The following is an 18,695-nucleotide window of genomic DNA, read 5'->3' on the forward strand; positions in this document are numbered from 1 at the left end:
ACATGACTGAAGCGACTTAGCAGCAGCAGCAACCCATTAGATAGACCAGAACAATACAAAGAATATTAATCAGTAAACAGAAATACCCCATGTTGTGTTTTGATTCTGTTTTTCAGATCAAGTAGCATTTTTCACTTAAGATTTGTTTGGATAAATAGTCTTTCTGAGTATGTCCCAACTCTCAGTATGAATTCTTCCCATTTTCTGTCTTCTTAAGCCTATTTCTAACAGTGAAAAGGTGTTGGCGATAATTAAAACCCAATTCTCTCCCTGCATTCATTAAAAAAAAATGGAATATGATCTCTTGTAAAGCCCTCAGAAATAATCAAGTCTCCGTATCTGCTGAGAATAACTGTGATTGCAAATGGATAAGGTGTAGAGAAGAAATACCCAGAAATGCAGTGAAATTAATTGCTGTTTTTCAAGGAGCAGCTCTAAAATGCAGTAATCAATTGACCCACTGTTAGAGACAGTTTCTACATAGTTAATAACCACTCTTCCCAGACATAGGAAAGACAGCTTGCTTCCATCTGAAAACAACCTCTACTAAAACCAAATGATGAAAGACATCACTGCATTTTCTGGCATGCGCACCATAACCAGAAGGGCTTTCATGAGCTGTTCTTATTCTTTTAGTCCAGTGATGGGGACTTGGCTATCAACGGTCCTGCCAAACGTGCTTCTGTGCTCTCCTGAGCCTGAGACATCTCTTAGCTCACAGACTGGTGTGTTATCTGGGGAGAGCTTTCTGTTAGAAATCACCGTCCTGTCCCATGGGAGGCAGCATGGCATCGGGCTCATCTGTCCAGTGGACAGGGCAGGAAAGGGAACTCAGCTCCCATGCCTTCCCTCTCACACTGACATTCCCCACGACTGATGGTGCCATGGCACAGGGAGACAGCAGTTGGGTCAAAGTCATAGGACTTCTCCAGACTTCCACGCATCTCCACTTTTGAGCTGTGCAACCTCCAAGTCCCCAGTGGCTCAGCAGTAAAGAAATCTGCCACCAATGCAGGAGACACAAGTTCAATCCCTGGGTCAGAAAGATCCTCTGGAGAAGGAAATGGCAACGCACTCCAGTATTCTTGCCTGGAGAGTTCCATGAACAGAGGAGCCTGGCAGGCTACAGTCCACGGGGTCACAAGGAGTTGGACACGACTGAGCGACTGAATGACAACAACCACTACCTCCAAGCCCTTGCCTCTCCGTCTTCTCTCCTGCCCTCATCCTGGAGGAATGACCAGTTAGGACTGCACCAGGGACACCCGTGCTTTCTGGCATCTCTTTGGATGTGGCCAGTGGAGAGACCCTGGGGTCTCAAAGAGTTGGACACGACTGAGCGACTTCACTTTCACTTTTCACTTTCATGCATTGGAGAAGGAAATGGCAACCCACTTCAGTGTTCTTGACAGGAGAATCCCAGGGACAGCAGAGCCTGGCGGGCTGCCGTCTTTGGGGTCGCACAGAGTCAGACACGACTGAAGTGACTTAGCAGCAGCAGTGGAGAGACCCTGCAGGAAACTCAGGAGAGGGAGAAGAAGATCAGGTACTTCTGCAGATTCCTCAAGCTGGCTGGGTCCTGCTCTCAGCACAGCATCTCTCTCCCCTCTCCATCAAGGATGCAGTACGAGTGTGCCATCCATTTCCTGCACAGGCCAGGCTTCTATGCTCATGTCTCAACCTGTTCTTACCCGGGGCAGTCACTTTGTCTTGGCCTTCCAGGACCTTGAGAGCAATTTCACTTCATGAATCTTTCTGTCCACACCTGAACTGCAATCAGGACCGATCCACTGTCTAAAGCCTGCCCCAGCCCCTAGGACTGAGAAAGGGAAGTCGAAACTAGAAGAAAGAGAAGCTAGAACATAATCACTATTACTTACGGGAGGGGTAAGGGAGTGGAGAAGACCAAGGCAGTGTGAGGCTAGCAGTGAATCCTGACTCCACTCTAGGTCAGGCTGAGAAAAATGTGATTACCAGTGAGAGTTGTTTGTCGACGTGTTTGCATGTGTCTTTCTTCACAGTGGGGGCTTGAACTCATAGTTTTCCAAAATCCCTCCTCAGTTAAAATCCTAACTCCATGTGACTTGAGCCAGGATTCATGACTCGGGAGTTAGTTTGACTTTCCCTTCTTCACAGTCCCCAGAGAGAAAAGCTCTAGTTCTGTTTGTCTGTCTGTTTTGGTTTACTTTTTGTTCAGTCTTCGGCTCGGTCCTGAAAATAAAAGTTCCTTCTCTCCTACTCAGGGGGGCATATTGACTCACGGTGGATCCATATATCCAAATTTCTCAAGAGAAAGGTGACCCTCGGATTTTGGTTTATCTCTCTTCTCTTTCTCCCCTTTCTCTATTTTGCAAATAAAGTCAGCGATGCCAGCCCAATGGTAGTCCTCAGTAAACCACTAAACCAAGGAGCTACAATACATGGTTCCCAGAACAACTTCAGCCCTTTCTGCTATCCAATAGTTCAGGCTGTTTTGTTTAAAATTTAGAATCCCTATTTAGCTCAATGGGAACTACAGAAAATACCCAGAGGGATCTTCTAGTTCTTGAGCTGTCAGAGAGCAAGTGAGTAACTGACTGTCCCACAGGGAGATTTCCAGCGCACCCCACGGAACTTTAGAGAGCAAGATGACTGGAGCCTCAGCTGAGAAGCCATCAGTATAGAGTCAGGCAACCTGGCTTGAGGAGGCAGCTCCACTGCAGTAACCCATGCTTCCTACACAGAGGCCATCCTGCTCCTTCCACTGTAACTACACAGACTAAACCTCAAGCCACGCAGACAACTTGCGTGAGACATGGTCCCTCGGCAGCCCGGCAGCTGCATTCAACTCTAGAAAAGGAAGCTTGGGACAAAGTACAAGCTGAGGCTTTCCCTGAATTTCAGAACAGCTGGGGCTGGGAGAGAGGGCTCATCCCAGCTCCCACGGATGTTAAAGAAATGTCCTACATTAATCTTCATCTCTAATCCTTCCAACGATTCCTACAACTGAGACAAACAGCTCCTAGTTCTGTTAAAACAAGAGACACCGCATCTTTGTGAATTACTCCAAAAGAAACCCAATGGCCTTATTCTATAGATACCTCCAAGGCAGTTGTACAAATGTGCACTTCAATCAATACTCATTAAGATGATTTTACATACAAAACACCTAAATAATTAAATCAATCTGCTATGTAGAATGAGAGTGAATAATGACCAAAGAACCATGGAAAAAAAAAAAAATACTGAGGAGTTAAAATAATGATCATAATGTCTCTTAACTGACTCTCAAAGAAGAATTCTTCATGACTTCAGGCAGCACCATTAAAAAAATTTAACATCTATTGGCAATTAATTTTTCATATACTTCTAATAAAACGGGTTAGTTGCTTTTCTAGTGCACAGTCGATTAGAAGACATATATGTTTAAAAGTAAAGCCTGGAGGGGATGGAAGAGAGGCAGATCTAACTCAGAAGGAAATTATGGACATTGGGGGTCTAGTTAGAGGATGACAAAGAAGAAAAATTTTAAGAATGACCCAAGAACTATGCAGCAGGTTGGGGTAACTTTGCATGGAAGCCGAAGTCTACACAGTCTACATACACCCAGTAGCTTCTAAAAGAATCATCTGATTAGAGCAGAGTGAAAAAACAAAATGGGAAATTAAAATTAGAATCCTAAATTACCAAAACGTAAATTAAAATATGTTCCAAATCCCTCAGTGAGACCATATGGCAGATTACAATGTGTCTTCTCTCATTTCCAGTCCACACAATTGACTCCAGGGATATCACAGCTTATACTGTGATGTCAGCTGTTTTTTGTTGCCTCCAATGCAAATTTAAAATTCTACCACAACATTTTGAGATTTCTGGTCCTCTATTCTGACCCCAAGGGACTCTCTTTGCCCCTCTGCATTCGTCTTAATCTCTTGCCTTTGTTGTACCACCTTGATTCTATTTCACAGAGGTTGACTGTTTCTAGGACTTGCCTTAGACTTCTTATATTTTAGACTTATCTTAGAAAATTTAATCTTTAGAGATACACTTTTTCTTTGAGTCCTCCAGAACAATGTTTCTTTCCTCTTAAGCAAAGGCCCCCACAGTGATTTTTTAAAATTATTTATTTGTTTATTTTGCTCACCCCAAACTGGGAGGAATAAAAAACTAAACCTACTCTTTTTAGGAGCCAAGGTCAAGAGCATCAGTAGTCACCACCCAGGTTTCCTGGAATACTGGCCACAGCTCTTCATTCACTGGTTTCAAGTTTAATTTTCTCCTACTCCAACAAGCAGGCTCCCTGACGTGAGTTGCACCACTTTTTCATGCACAAATAAATAATCCAGAATGACACATTTCTCCGGCCACCACTTTTATTTCTGCAGCTCTCTAGGTTACATTTCTAAATCTTTAAAAGCAAGTAGGGGCCTCCCTCATGGCTCAGTGGTAAAGAATCCACCTACCAGTGCAGGAAATGTGGGTTCAATCCCTGGGTTGGAAAGATCCCCTGGAGAAGGAAATGGCAAACCACTCTAGTATTCTTGCCTGGAAAATTCCATAGACAGAGGATCCTAGTAGGCTACAGTCCATGGGGTCACAAAGAGTCAGACATGACTGAGTGACAAAACAATAAAGCGGTAGAGAAGTTAATGGAAACCTGAGCACTGAGCAGGGTTCTGGAACACGCATGTTTATAATAAATTTCCCATAATGTTGTGGATGGTCACCTACTGTTCTCGTCAGAGGAACTCCTGGGGCTTCCAGTGAAAGGTAGACAGTGAGGGTGAGTCTCAAAGCTCTGTGTTTGCAGGTGTGTGTGCATGTAAGAGAGAATACATAAATATGTGTGTGCATTGGAATATGTACATGTGATAAAGAACAGGAGAGAACTTGATAGGTTAAGCGCTTTCTCTAGATTTTCTAAACTGTAGGGCCTGTTTGGTTTTAAGACTGTTACATCTCAATCCATTCCATAAACTCCGTAGCGTATGTTCCTACAGTCCTCTCTTAAATTTATGTTGATTTGCTACCTTGTCTTCTTGCATTGTCAAAAGGTAAAAAGGTATATCAGACCTGTATAGTCTGTGGTATTGCTTAGAAGTACATATTCATATTTTGTCTGTGCTCTGGAAGAATTTATAAATCATAGCAATTACCTGATCTTCAATAGTTTGAGAGTGCCCATCGATGAAACTGTCTGCCACATTAAAACAGTACACTTTCATTTTCTTCTGTGGTTACTCATCTATGTAATTAATTAGCTGGGCTTTTTTTTTTTTTTTTCTTGAGCCAGTTTCAGTTAATTCTATTTCTTCTCTAAATAAATGATTTTATCAATATTTTTATCAATGTGTTTACCTCAAGTGGTACACCCTAACAGCATTTTCTTATTTTTAAACGTTCTCTATATTTGGCATTATCCAGTATTTCTAATTTTCCTTAAGAGTGAATGGTGATTCTTTTTTTTTTTAATAAGATTACCAGAAGTTGACCTAGGTATCTATTTTATTTACTTTCAGTATTATGTGATGGGGGTAAGTGGTGGGTGTTGGGGAGAAGGATTGAATACCATTTCCTACAATGATTTATTTCTTCTATTTATAAGTATTTTATTTTTGTTCTTATGTCCATCATTTGCATTTACCTCCTCTCCCTAGGTTAGTTTTGAGTTCTCAGTCTAACATCTTAAAGAGACTCATTAACTTATTTTTCTCACTTCTTATTAAATTAGGAACTGATTTACCATATGAACTTGCCTTGGATTAAAGCTTTGGCAGTGAAACATGTGTTTACAATGGCATAGTCTTACCTTTATTTTCTAAGTAATTAGCAACTGACTTCCTACTATTCATCAACCCAAAATTATTTAGAGAGAAATTTTAATGTTATTTCTTTTTATTTTTGATTTGTATTTATCTGGCCTTAAACTTGGAGAGTTGACCTTACAAAACATCTGCTTATTTATTTTTATTTAATTATTGTGCTTATAGTTGTGGCTTAGAATAAGACAAAATTTTATAAAATTTCTGGTGAAATTAAGCATTTTAATTTTAATACAGGAATAGTGTTACTGTTTTATTTAAATTTGTCTATGTACTTAGTGATTTTACTCTATTTTATCTGCCTTGAGTAAAAGAAGTATGTTACCAGCTCCCCAAAAAAACGTGTTCCTGTAAATTTCCCATTTTATTTCTAACATTCTTAGCTTTATATATTTTGATGCTGTGTCATTCAGCAAATAAATTTTCATGACTATTTTATCTGTACTGTGGATTGTAAAATGACACTCTTTGTCTCCTTTAATATTATTTGGCCTGGCATAAAGTTTGTTGGAAACCAAGGTTGTCAGCTCTGCTTTCTTTGTTTTTGCATTCCCTCAGTAGTATTTTGCAATCGATTTTTTCACATTCCTTTCTTTTAGTTTAATGTAGTCCTGAATGGGATTTTACTGTTGAACACAATAGAAGAAATTCAGTCTTCTCAATTTTTGGATGTTAATCATACAGGATCTTTTAAAAGGATCCAAAAATTGCCGACAGACACCTTTCATCAGCAGTCTCTACACCCAGCTCCCTTGTGCGATTGCGTCTGGGAGGCAGAGCTGTGAACTGTCAGCCCTTGATTTCACTCCTGGCTATGGGGTGGAATGTCTTGGTTAAGCAAGCATGCCTCTAGGCTATAGAGTCAGCTCAGCACTCGGAGAACATAGGTAAAATGAGAGGTAAATAATACGTTACCCCTAGGTAAAAATCTCACCATTTGTTTACAGTAACAGTATTATCTGTCAGGTACTCTCCATGCATTTTTCTTCCTTCAGCCATCTTTTTCCATATTCTCAACAGTGGAGCTATCATATGGGGATAAAATATGAGAAGCTCATATTACAGATTTTAGATAGTATCTTCTGTCCAAGGCAGGTTAAGATGAGGGCTTTGCCCGCCATGGGAGATGCCAAGAGTCAAGTCACTGTATGACTCTGACATGGCAAGTTAATATATGTCCCAGTGACTATCTATCAAGAGACCTAATCCAAGCACTTTGTAGGTGTTTAAAGTGACTGTTCCTCAGTTTACTCATCTGTAAAAGAGGATTCAATGAGGTAATGACATACACATGAGTAGTTAGCACACTGACCAACTCGGCCATCTTGTTTTATATCAATCCTGTTATCACTTGCTCTCTTTATTTTTGGCTATATTTGGCTTATTTTTCCCCTGGAGTTTGGGAGGAACTCACCCTTTCATAAGTTTTACCTTGGTTGACTTTTATACATTTAGATCATATTTTCCTCTGACATGTAAGATTTAATGTCAACACTCATACTCTTGTAAGATGAGCAATTGAATGAGTTTGTTTTTCATGTCCCCTTTCTAAACTCATTTTCTACTAGTACTGTGTAACTAGCATACTTGAGACCATCTTTTTTGAGAATTACATTGGAACATACATTCAAATTGGAAGGCTATTTCTAGCTTTTGACCTTATATTGTTTTCTTTTCTCACAATCACTCTTAATGCCATGGTTTTCCTATTTTTGAGTCACTAACTTCAAGTCAGTTACTTGTTGAGTATAGATTGTATTCAAGCTCTTTTTTCCTCAAATAAGATTTTACTGGTAATGCATTTTGGAAGTTTTTCAATTTCAGTACGGTTTTTGTTTTGTTTTGTGTTTGTCTATAGAGTTTTTCTTTTCTTTTTTTTGAAGTTTAGGGGTTTTTTTCCCTTCACCCGTAAGTGGCCATTTAGGCAGAGCACTCTTGGGTCACACACTTTTCTGTGGAAACACTGACTAAGTTGTTTCATTTCCTGGCATTTACTCTGCTCTTCTAGGTGTAGATCTTTCTTTATCTTTTTTAACAATACAGTGGGGATTTTTGATCTCCATATTTAGATCCTTTCAGCTTCAGAAAATTGTATCTAATTACACCCTTGATGATTGTTTTCTCTCAATTGCTCGCTTTTAATCTTTAGAAATATCTAAAACCGTGTGTGAGTTATACCCGTCCTGTGTCTCTGTCCTTACCTCATCTTTTGCTTTGCATTTCTCTGATATATGTCAGCTGTTTGATACACAGTCTTGAAGGAAAGAAAAGGAAGGATGGGGGGGTAGGGAGGGAGAGAGGGAAGGAAGGATCTGGTCTGGGGACATGTTTTCAGATTTTTCCTACTCAGCTTGGATTTTACTTTCTGATCATGTATGTCTGTCTTCACCATGGGCAGCTGAGTGTTAGCTTCCTTGGAACTTATTCTGACATTACTCACTCCATTGTTCCCATATCAGACTGTTGTAGTTGTTCCCAAGAAGGCTTTCCAATGGTGCTTTGGGGTCCCAACTTCCTGTGTTTTACCCAACATTCTATATGTGCCCTCCACATCCTACTTACACAACAGATCATTCTCAAGATGAAGTTGTTTCTTTCTTTGTTCGGCAGTATTCCCAACCACCCCTTTGTCTTACATATATATATATGTAAGACATATATGTATGTATGTATATATGTAAGACATATATAAATATATATATATATATATATATATATAAATAAAAGTTCTTGAGTGATGCCACCTGAAATTGCTAGTCTGTAATAAGTGTTCTTCCATTGAGGTCCTGACAGACTGAGGTGAGATAATCTACTAATCCATCAGTTTGATTCTCTGATACTTTAAACCAATGACTCAATGAAATGCACCTTTATTGTATGCATTGCTGTCAGGGCTTTCTTGTCTCTGCCCCAATACAGCCCTTTCCTGGTAGGAGTGATGGCCCCTCGGATATAAGGGTGCCTGATTGACCTCACTGATTGCTTTCATTTATTTATTAATTGTCCATGAGTAAGATACCACTCGGAGAAGGCAATGGCACCCCCACTCCAGTACTTTTGCCTGGAAAATTCCATGGATGGAGGAGCTTGGTAGGCTGCAGTCCATGGGGTCGCTAAGTGTCAGACACGACTGAGCAACTTCACTTTCATTTTTCACTTTCATGCATTGGAGAAGGAAATGGCAACCCACTCCAGTGTTCTTGCCTGGAGAATCTCAGGGATGGGGGAGCCTGGTGGGCTGCCGTCTATGGGGTTGCAGAGAGTCGGACATGACTGAAGCGACTTAGCAGCAGCAGCAGATACCACTGGGAGTGAACAAGATATAGGGGAGTCAAATGCTCCTTTTAAGAACAAGTGCTTTAAATAAATGACTAACTATTTTTATGACTGTATAAATCCTGGGTCTGTGAGCCAGGTAAAGACAGGATGACACTGTAGGTGTGTAGGGTGTGTGTGTGTGTGTGTGTGTGTGTGTGTGTGTGTGTGTGTGTGTGTGTCTGTGGGTATTGGGTGAAGAGGAAAATAAAGTTTTATCCTACATATTCCCATGCATGCAAAATATAGTTCTGTAATCTATCAGTTTTCTTTTTCTCCACTTATTTTTAGTATTTGTTAATCCCAGAATCTGGAGAAGGGACTGGCAACCCACTCCAGTATTCTTGCCTGGAAAATTCCATGGAAAGAGGAGCCTGGTGGGCTTCAGTCCATGGGGTTGCAAAGAGTAGGACAAGAATACATTCTGATAGAAAATTTACCTAGACTTTAAGCTCCCTGAGGACAGGGACTTTGTACTTGGGTCATCAGTGCATCCAATGGCCAAGTCCACATAACATGTTCAATGAATAAACAAGTGATTAAATAAAGGTTGGGATGAACCAGACCCACATATTTTTTAATATCATGGATAATAATCTCCATTCCTTTCTATTTATTCTATTTATTTTAGTTCACAAATATGTTTTCCAAGTTTTAAATTAGAAAGATTTTCCTACCAGCATCCAGCACATAGCAATGATTTTAAAGGAAATTTTAAATTATTCTTCTTTATTAATTTCAGTATTTCCATTTCTCATGTGTGACAATAAAAAATGTTGAATTAACAGAATTAGTTCACATGATATCAAGCAGTTTGACATGCACATTAAAAAACAGCAAGACTACTATAGTTAAAAAAAAACAAATAGTCTTTTCTTTTTCATCAAAGTCATCAAAGGGCATTTGGAAAACAAGGGAAGAAAATATTCCCATAACCCCAAGACTGAAATGCAGTCACTAGTAACATCTCCATATGTGTCCTTCCAGACCCCTTGTTCCACGTGGAGCTTCATGGCTCTGGGCGTGAAGTGACCCACCAGGCAGACTCCAGTGGGAGGGTCGAATCATGGTGTTTAGGAAAAGGCATGGAATCTACAGCCCCACAGCTGACACAGTCCCTTTATCATTCATATCTTCCCAGTTTGAAAAATAATTGCTGCTACCAAAACCCCTCCACAGCTCAGTGTCCTAGGGCAAACAAAGAGAAGTCAGATGAGGGACCAGAAATCAGAAGAAGCCACACAGAACAAAGCAGAGGTGTGGCTGCACATGGTGGGGCACGGAGGAGAGCAGGATGCCTTTCATGTGGCTTTACAATAACTTGGTTATTCACATTCTACCAATTGAACAGACTCTAATAACAGAAACTGGAAAAGTCTGCAGCTCCCAATTACGGGCCTGACCCACAGAAGTGTTGTCTTGGGGCAAGTCTATAATGTGTCCAGAAGGGCATGGGGAGAGAACGTGGCTGGCAAAAATGAGTCATCTGAGCAGAAAGATGATTCTCATTGTAAATACAAACTAGACATTTTACTATCTCCTACTAAGAAGACATTGTGGCTTTTTATTAAGGTCCTGCTTCAATATATTCAAAGGTTATCTGAATTATGGCTATGTTAACCATCTAGAAATCTCCATCAAGTTTCCATCTCAGACTGGGTTCCACCACACTAACCCCTCACTGAGTGCCATTGTTATATCCTAAATTATTAATAGATCCCACCCTTCACCCTCAGACTTCAGACAACCCATTAACTACAGAAATCCAAGTCAGGCCTCAACTAATGCAAGATACAGGTTTAAGCTTCTGATACCCAATGTGGACAGAGCAGATATAAGACCTACCACTCGCTCCACAGGAAAGGGCCCTTTCCAAAGGCATTCTTGTGCGAGTGTGCCAAATTTTACATATTATTAGATATAATTTGATGTGTTTGCCTTTTGCAGTTAAACCTTTCAATATGTATTACATGGGGCTTCCAAGTGGCACTAGCGGTAAAGAACCTGCCTGCCAATGCAGCAGACAGAAGAGATGCGGGTTCCATCCCCGGGTCAGGATGATCTCCTGGAGGAGGAAACAGCTAACCTACTCCAGTACTCTGGCCTGGAGAATCCCATGGGCAGAGAAGCCTGGCGGGCTACAGTCTATAAGTTGGACATGACTGAAGTGACTTAGCACATGTATTGTAGAGCATTTTGCTTCTTTTTGTTCACTTAATATGATCAAAAAGCTCCATTTTATTACAAGGCCATCAAAGCCTTCATTTTAATAATTGCAAGATAACCCATGCAATGTACACACCATCATCTATCTCTTCTACCTTCGGAGATCTAGGTTGAGGAAGTTATTTTGTAAAATTCCAACGTAAAATATTTTCTGGGAAAGCTTAATGATTCATGCTAAGGGTTTAGATTTTTGATGCTATATGAAGACAGATGTCATCCATTGAAAAAAGGAATTCTGTTTTATGTTGCCATTTTTTTTTTAGTACAACCAACCAATTCTCTCTGTTTATATAAAATAGCTACTTACACATTACAGCAATTACACAAGCAGCTACCTCATATAAAGGCGCCAAGGGATGGGGTACCACTTCAGAAACGGACCTGGAATCATAAAAGCAACAGACCCAGCCACACACACACGTCTCCTGCGGTTAGGGGTTGCCTACCTTGATTCCTAACTCATATCTGGATGTTTTCTGGGAGGAACCAGCCCTGGAAGTTGGACGGAGGAACTGAAGAGATTTGGGAAGGAAGAGGAAGGCTCTAACCAGAGGTGACCAGGCCTCCTTTTTTCAAAACAACAACTAAATGATGACTTTCCTCTGTCATATATAATTTAGCTCTGAGGTTTGGCAATTTCTGAGTAAAATGAATAAAAAATAAGATGTGCAGTCATGTGAAATACCTTTGGTTAAGTTGTCCTGAGAATGACTAAATTCAAGACACAAGTGTGTGGGGGGGAGGGGAAGGATAAACACATGCATTTAATATGCAATAGATAGAAACTCCAGACAAGGGAGGGTGGGTCAGCATGGGGCAGCATCTTCCCAGAGGGGCAACAGTATTTTACTACAGGCATTGTTTAAAAAGGAACTTTGGGACTTCCCTGGTGGTCCAATGGCTAAGACTCTGCACTCCCAAGGCAGGGGGCCTGGGTATGATCCCGGTCAGGGAACTAGGGACAGTTACGGCTATGGTCTTCCCAGTGAACATATACGGTTGTGAGAGCTGGACTGTAAAGAAAGCAGAAAGCCAAAGGATTGATGTCTTCAAACTGTGGTGCTGGAGAAGACTCCTGAGAGTCCTTTGGACAGCAAGGAGATCAAACCAGTCAATCTTAAGGGAGATCAACCCTGAATAATCACTGGAAGGACTGGTGCTGAAGCTGAAGCTTCAGTATTTTGGTCATTTGATGCCTGACGCGAACAGATGACTCACTGGAAAAGTCCCTGAGGCTGGAAAAGATTGAGGGCAGAAGGAGAAGAGAGCGTGAGAGGATGAGATGGCTGGATGGCATCACCAATGCAATGGACACAAACCTGGTGAACTCTGGGAGATGGAGAGGGCCGGGGAGGCCTGGCCTGCTGCAGTCCAGGAGGCGCAGGAAGTAGGACACGACCGGGTGACTGAACAGCCACAGGGAGCCAGATCCCATACGCCACAACCAAAGTGCTGCAACTAAGGCCTGGCACAGCCAAATAAAAAAAAATTGTTTTTAATTTTAAAATGGAAATTGTGTTACTACTTTCCTATTTCCTATCGACACCACACCCCCACTACCACCTGCACTCAGGGCAGACCACCCCCATTTCCCCAGTCTTGGCTTGCCACTGGTTTTCACACGTATATCTTAGTATCCTTACAAAACAAAATCAGTGGGTTTAGTTATTAGCCCCATTTTAAGGGGAAGAAGCTGAGAGTCAGAATTTAAACGACTTGCCCTTGGTCATACAGCTAAGAAGAAGTCAAGTCAGGATTTGAACTCAGAGCATGCTGATTTAAAAGCTTACCTTCTGTAAAATATGCTAATATACAGGAATGGTGACGAGAGCTTTTCTTCAGAGATAGGGAAGGAAGTAGTGTGCGAGGGGAGAGTATGAGAAAGAATTACAGAGTGGTTGCTTTTACAGCTTTTGGCCTAAGATTTGTCCCTTCTTACCTCATCATATTTTCATTTTTTTCTGGTTACCATTTGTTGTGGGCTGAATTACATCCCTCCAAAATGCATACGCTGAGGTCCTAGCTTCAAGCACCTCAGGATGTGACTGTATTTGCTCACAGGGTCTTTAAAGGGTCAATGAGTTAAAATGAGTTCATTATGGTGGGTCCGTTTCAGTATGACGGGTGCTTATAAAAAGAGGAGACTTCGACACAGACAAGTCACAGACACAGAGGGAAGCCCATGTGAAGACACGAGCCACACCTACAAGCCAGGTTGAGGGATCTCAGAAGAAACCCACCCTGCTGACTTTGGACTTTGGCCTCTAGAACCTCGAGAAAATCAATGTCTGTCTTTTAAACTGCCCGGGCTGTGGTATTTCATTATAGAAGCATTGGCTGACGCATATACCATCATCAAGACTTAGAAGCTGCCCTTTGGGCAGGGTGGTCTGCCCCAGACTGAGTCCCCACCAAGCCATCCTCATAGTGTGATCCATCTGCTGGATTCTTTTGGCTCCCCAGGATCAAGCTAAAACACACATGTTTGTACCCACAGCTGCGATAGGGCTGGCTTTAGATCAACATTCCTATAAGAGCGCTACCCCACCTTTCCCTTTTGTCAAACAGATATTCTACTTCTCAGAAAGCTATATTAAATGTGCACTGGCCCCCGTTTGGTAGCTACTGAATCAGGGCCTTAACCAAACATGAAATGACAGAACTGTTTCCAGAGAAGGATTAATTGAGCCAACTCAAGGCAAACAAAACGTATTTTGGCATTGCTTTTGACAGATGGAAATAAAACAAACATTAGCAACCGGATTGTAGCTAACAATATGCAAAATTAAAGAAGGTACCTTTTTTAACTTCGTCTGGGAGCCCACTGGCTTTTCTTCTAAAAATCTGCAGAAAGAAAGACAGAGCTGTTAATCTCGTTACACAATCAGTTAGCACATGCAAACAAGGGGAATTAAAAGCCTCTGCATTCAGGGGAGGAAACAGATATTTGACACATATATTTATTAAGGAGACTGGACTGGAAAATAGCATGGCTGTGTTAATCAGAAATGGTGTAGAAAACACTTAAATAATACAACAAAATGCACACAGACAGCATAAACTGCTTACAAATGGATGCCTAAGGTCTAAGTATTTTTATTTGAAGGTTAAGTTTTCAATTAATTTTTTTCAGCTTGTTGCCATCTCTTCCAAGCATCACTGTTAATTGCTTAAAAAAAAAAAAAAGAAGAAGAAGAAGTCTCTGCATGTTTGAATTCTGGACATGGAGGCCAGAAGCTGTCAGCCATCTAATAGGCCTCAGAGTATTGGGATAGAAACCAAAACTGCTGGGAAGAAGCTGAAATAATATGTCAGGCTCTGAGAAGCCAATGGATTGGTTTCAAACCTCTTCATTTGCTCGGTTTTTCAGAGGTAGCCTGTCACTGAAGAGGTCAAACAGAAGCTTCCCACTGTTGGGAATTGCCAAATATCCCAACCTAAGGGGGTCTGCGACAGACAGGGCCTCCATGCATACGATCTCAGTGGATCAGCAGAGAAGGGACCATCTGCGTCCTACTTCTTTAGAATGGAGTAGTATACATGTCCCTGGCTGCAAACAAGCTTGTCTATGGCCACTGGGTTCACTGCCTCTGGAAGGCATTCTTCGGGTTAACACTCTCAGCATCCGGGATGATGGGAAACCAGATTTAGGGGACACATGTATAACTATGGCTTCATGTTGAGGCTGACAGAAAACAACAAAATTCTAGAAAGCAATTATCCTTCAAGTAAAAAATAAATTAATTTTTTTAAAAAGTAACTAAGCACTGGGGCTAGAAATAGGGTTACATCTTGAGTCGAGGACAGGATTAGAATGGAGGTTTGGGGTGTAGATACCTTCACCTATGTTTTAGCTGGAAGACATAGGTTTGGACTTGAGGGTCAGATTTAAGTTTGAGGATGATTTTAAATTGGGAATATAGGAGAACGATGGCACTGAGGATCAAATGGTTACAATGGCGTCTAATTTAAAATAGCCTTGTATGATAGAGAGGACATAGGTGCTTTAAAATAGGCACATCTAATTTTATAACCCAGATCAATCATAATACTTAGGCAATCTTATATAAGTCACCTAAATTCTCAGCCTCAGTTTCTTCATCTGTAAAATGAGAAGAGTCTTTATGTTGTACCTTCTAGAAAGAAGCAGTAAAATAATAATAATAATGGATAAATGAAAGACTAGATTGATTTCGTTCCCTTCTTCCAAGGGGACATTTGGCATTGTTTGCAGACATTTTTGATGGCCACAACACGACTTGGGTAAGAAGAGCTACCAAAGTCTAGTGACCAGAGGTTCAATATCCTGTTACCCACTCTACAGGCATAGGACATAGTCTTAAAAATCATCCAGCCCAAAATGTTCATGGTGTTTATACCGAAAAACCCTGGATTGGATAGGCAGGGTTGGAAGATAGGCAGATGATGGCAGATAGCTTAGCAGCTAATGAAATTGTTTTGGAGAGTTATAGATTATCAATCTATAGATAAATTGATTGATAGATGAGAGATATTCTGATATAAGACACTTTAAGCATTCAACAAAGGAAGGGATTTTTTAAAATAAAATCTGAAGATAGGATTCATACCATTAGGGTTAGGATAAAACAGTGGCTAAAGGTATAATAATAATATTAGCAATAAAGTTGTGTCAGCCATCATGGTTAAGTGATTTGTATTCTCATCATATTTGAAATAGGGTTCATCCAATTCTAAAGCTAAGGTTATGGCGAGTACTATGGATCAAGTAAAAGGTTGGGATCAGGGCTGGAACTGGGGGACAGCGCATTGGCAGACCCTTCCCAAGGAGCAGCCAAAGCTCACTAATTAATTTGAAAACATGCAGACAGCCCGCCAGCATCAAGCATCCTAATTTGAGTCATGGGCAGTTCAAGGAGATGAGAGAGGCAGAAATGATGTGACATACACATGTCAGACTGGCCCACCCACAATGGACAGTAACGGCCGCACACTGTTCACCCAGTTCTATGCCAGTCTTTGTATCCAACTCCATGAGAAGGGGCAGGAGGAACCTGGACGGATTGGGGTTTCATGTGCAGGGAGAATGCTACATTCCAATACTGACCCCACATAGAGAACAGGCAGCTATTTGCTCCATCTGTATTAAGAGAATAGGAAGTTTATCAGGCTCAAACCAATGAACCCAGCCATTGCGCGTGCTGCCTTGTCCACAGGAAGCAGGCATCTCCAGAGTCTAGAAGAGGGCCTTTGGGGAGTCCTGGGAGCACTGGCCTCTGTAGTCACAGCTTACTCTCACAAAGGTGGGTCAGTGTAACCACACCAAAGTTTCAAGAAGACAGATACGTAATGTCATCATACAGAAGGACAAAGAAGCCTAAAATACTGCACAATGGGCTGGCTTGGAGAAAAACTGCTGGAACAGAACAATAATTGTCTGAATAGAAAGGGGTAAAGCAGAAAAGAGAGGGACCGACTCGACAATGAGTCACCTGCAACATCCAGGAGAAGGGTCACTGGATCTGGGAACATGAGCAACTGCTCCATGAACGGCCTCTCCGGTAAGTGGCTGGTTTGGTTCCCAGGTCTCCTGAGTGGCTGTTGTGAAACATCCCTGACCCCATCCATCACCCAGTGCTTTTATCCAGCCATAACCAGAAAGTCAGTTCCTGGTTATTCAGTGCAGCAAGTCAAAGCCCTGGTGGGATGACATGAACCTCCTTGTTTCTGGGAAGATCAGTTTCTTCATATAAATTTATAGGCCGCAGATTGGTTTGAACATGTCTCTTGAATCTAATTTCTGGGGCAACTCCCTGTGGGTTGGAATTCCTCCTATGTTCTGCCAAAATATCTTGGTGATAAAAGGAGAAGTCAAAGTCTAAACTGCACTGACTTTGCTGTCATACTCCTGATGGGCTCCTAAAAACACAAACACACACAAAACAACTTTAGTGAAATAGAATGTATATATCATAATGTTTACTCATTTTAAGTGTGCAATTCAATGATTTATTTTCTAGTTAACTTACATAGCATGCAACCACGACTACAATTCCAGTTTTGAACTTTTCTATCAGCTCCAGAAGATCCTCGTGCTCATTTGTAATTAATCCCTGTTTCCACCTCCTAGCCCCGGGCAACCACTGATTGGTTTACTGTCTCTGTAGATTTGCCTTTTCTGGGTATTTCACATAAAGGGAAAGATACATTATACAGTCTTCTGCATTTGGCTGCTTTCAACCAGCATAATGCTTTTTTGGATTTGCCCAGCTGTAGCCAGTATCAGTACTTCATTCTTTGTTATGACTACATAATATTCTCTCGTGTGGATATTCCATATTTTGTCTACCTGGTTCATGTGTTGAAGGACTTTTGTGCTGTTTCCACTTTTTGGCAATCACGACTAGTATTGTCATGAACCCTGGTGTGTGAGTCTTTGTGTAGAAGTGTTTTCATTTCTCTGTTAGGCACCCTGGAGTGGATTTGCTGGGTCACTTGGTAAATTTATGTCTTCCCTGGTGGTGTCTTAAGCAGTCAGTGACCCAGTGTCCTCCTCGGCATTGGGTAGGGTGACAATAGGAGAGCCTGATAACTTTATCAACTATGTGTTTACAGCACTCATTCCCTAAGAGACTCCCTCCTAGGACCTGTAAGGCAGGAAGGCAGGCAAAGTCACTTCAGTAGCTCTACCTTTATATTAAGGACAGCTTTCTAGTAGTCACGTCTGTGGTTGTGATCTCAATATGATGATTCTCTAAAATACATAAAAGCATCCTAAAGACTTGACATCACATAAGATGATACTGTGATATTACTGCCATCGTTAGCATTATTCACTTGTCATCCGCAATTTGAAAGGATGGGGTTTTAAGCTCCATGTGGCAGGATCAGGAAGCAGAGAAGATCTAATGCAAAGTGCCCTTGACTCTGATGTTTGGTCCTGTCACTTCCACTCGCAGTGACAGAAACTTCCTTACAGTGATTTCCCTTCTCAAGCTCTAATTGCTTCACTTTGAAAAATGGTGCCACCAACCTCAACACCCAGAGTTTCCACAGGATTAAACAAATTGGCAACATGTTTAATCCCCTCCCACGCGGCTACTGGGTGGTTAAATTACTTGATCCTAATTTTAATCTAGAAAGGTTGATACCTCAAAAGAAAAATCTCAAAAACTAAAATATGTTGCAGGATGGGCTGTGTAAGATTCTGAGGCCAGTTCTGCATCACCATCTGGGTGTCTTACAATTTAATTCAGTTCTGACATTATCAATTTGGAAATTATGGCAGGTATCACAGATACGGAGAAGGCAATGGCACCCCACTCCAGTACTCTTGCCTGGAAAATCCCATGGACAGAGAAGCCTGGTAGGCTG

At 41.3% G+C, this 18,695-nt stretch overlaps 1 protein-coding gene across 45 annotated transcripts in view; it reads right to left on the reverse strand.

Moving 5' to 3' along the window:
* The window catches only part of LOC129631575 (uncharacterized), a 478,809-nt gene that overhangs the window by 213,626 nt on the left and 246,488 nt on the right, over positions 1-18,695 (reverse strand). For 15 of the 45 annotated variants that reach the window (XR_008704092.1, XR_008704096.1, XR_008704112.1 and 12 more), the window contains 2 exons: positions 14,141-14,186; positions 9,829-10,304 (listed from right to left, as the gene is read on the reverse strand). Coding sequence is in view for 16 of the 45 variants with exons in the window: in XM_055552688.1 (XP_055408663.1) it covers positions 10,297-10,304; positions 14,141-14,186 (54 nt within the window). In the remaining 29 variants the exon portion in view is untranslated. Of the gene's footprint in view, positions 1-9,828; positions 10,305-10,327; positions 11,855-12,661; positions 12,808-13,281; positions 13,407-14,140; positions 14,187-16,813; positions 17,241-18,695 lie in introns of those variants that run through there. The other 30 variants (XR_008704111.1, XR_008704098.1, XR_008704113.1 and 27 more) reach the window with 7 other exon arrangements.

Source organism: Bubalus kerabau, chromosome 17 (assembly GCF_029407905.1).
Source record: "Bubalus kerabau isolate K-KA32 ecotype Philippines breed swamp buffalo chromosome 17, PCC_UOA_SB_1v2, whole genome shotgun sequence".
NCBI classification, from domain to species: domain Eukaryota; kingdom Metazoa; phylum Chordata; class Mammalia; order Artiodactyla; family Bovidae; genus Bubalus; species Bubalus kerabau.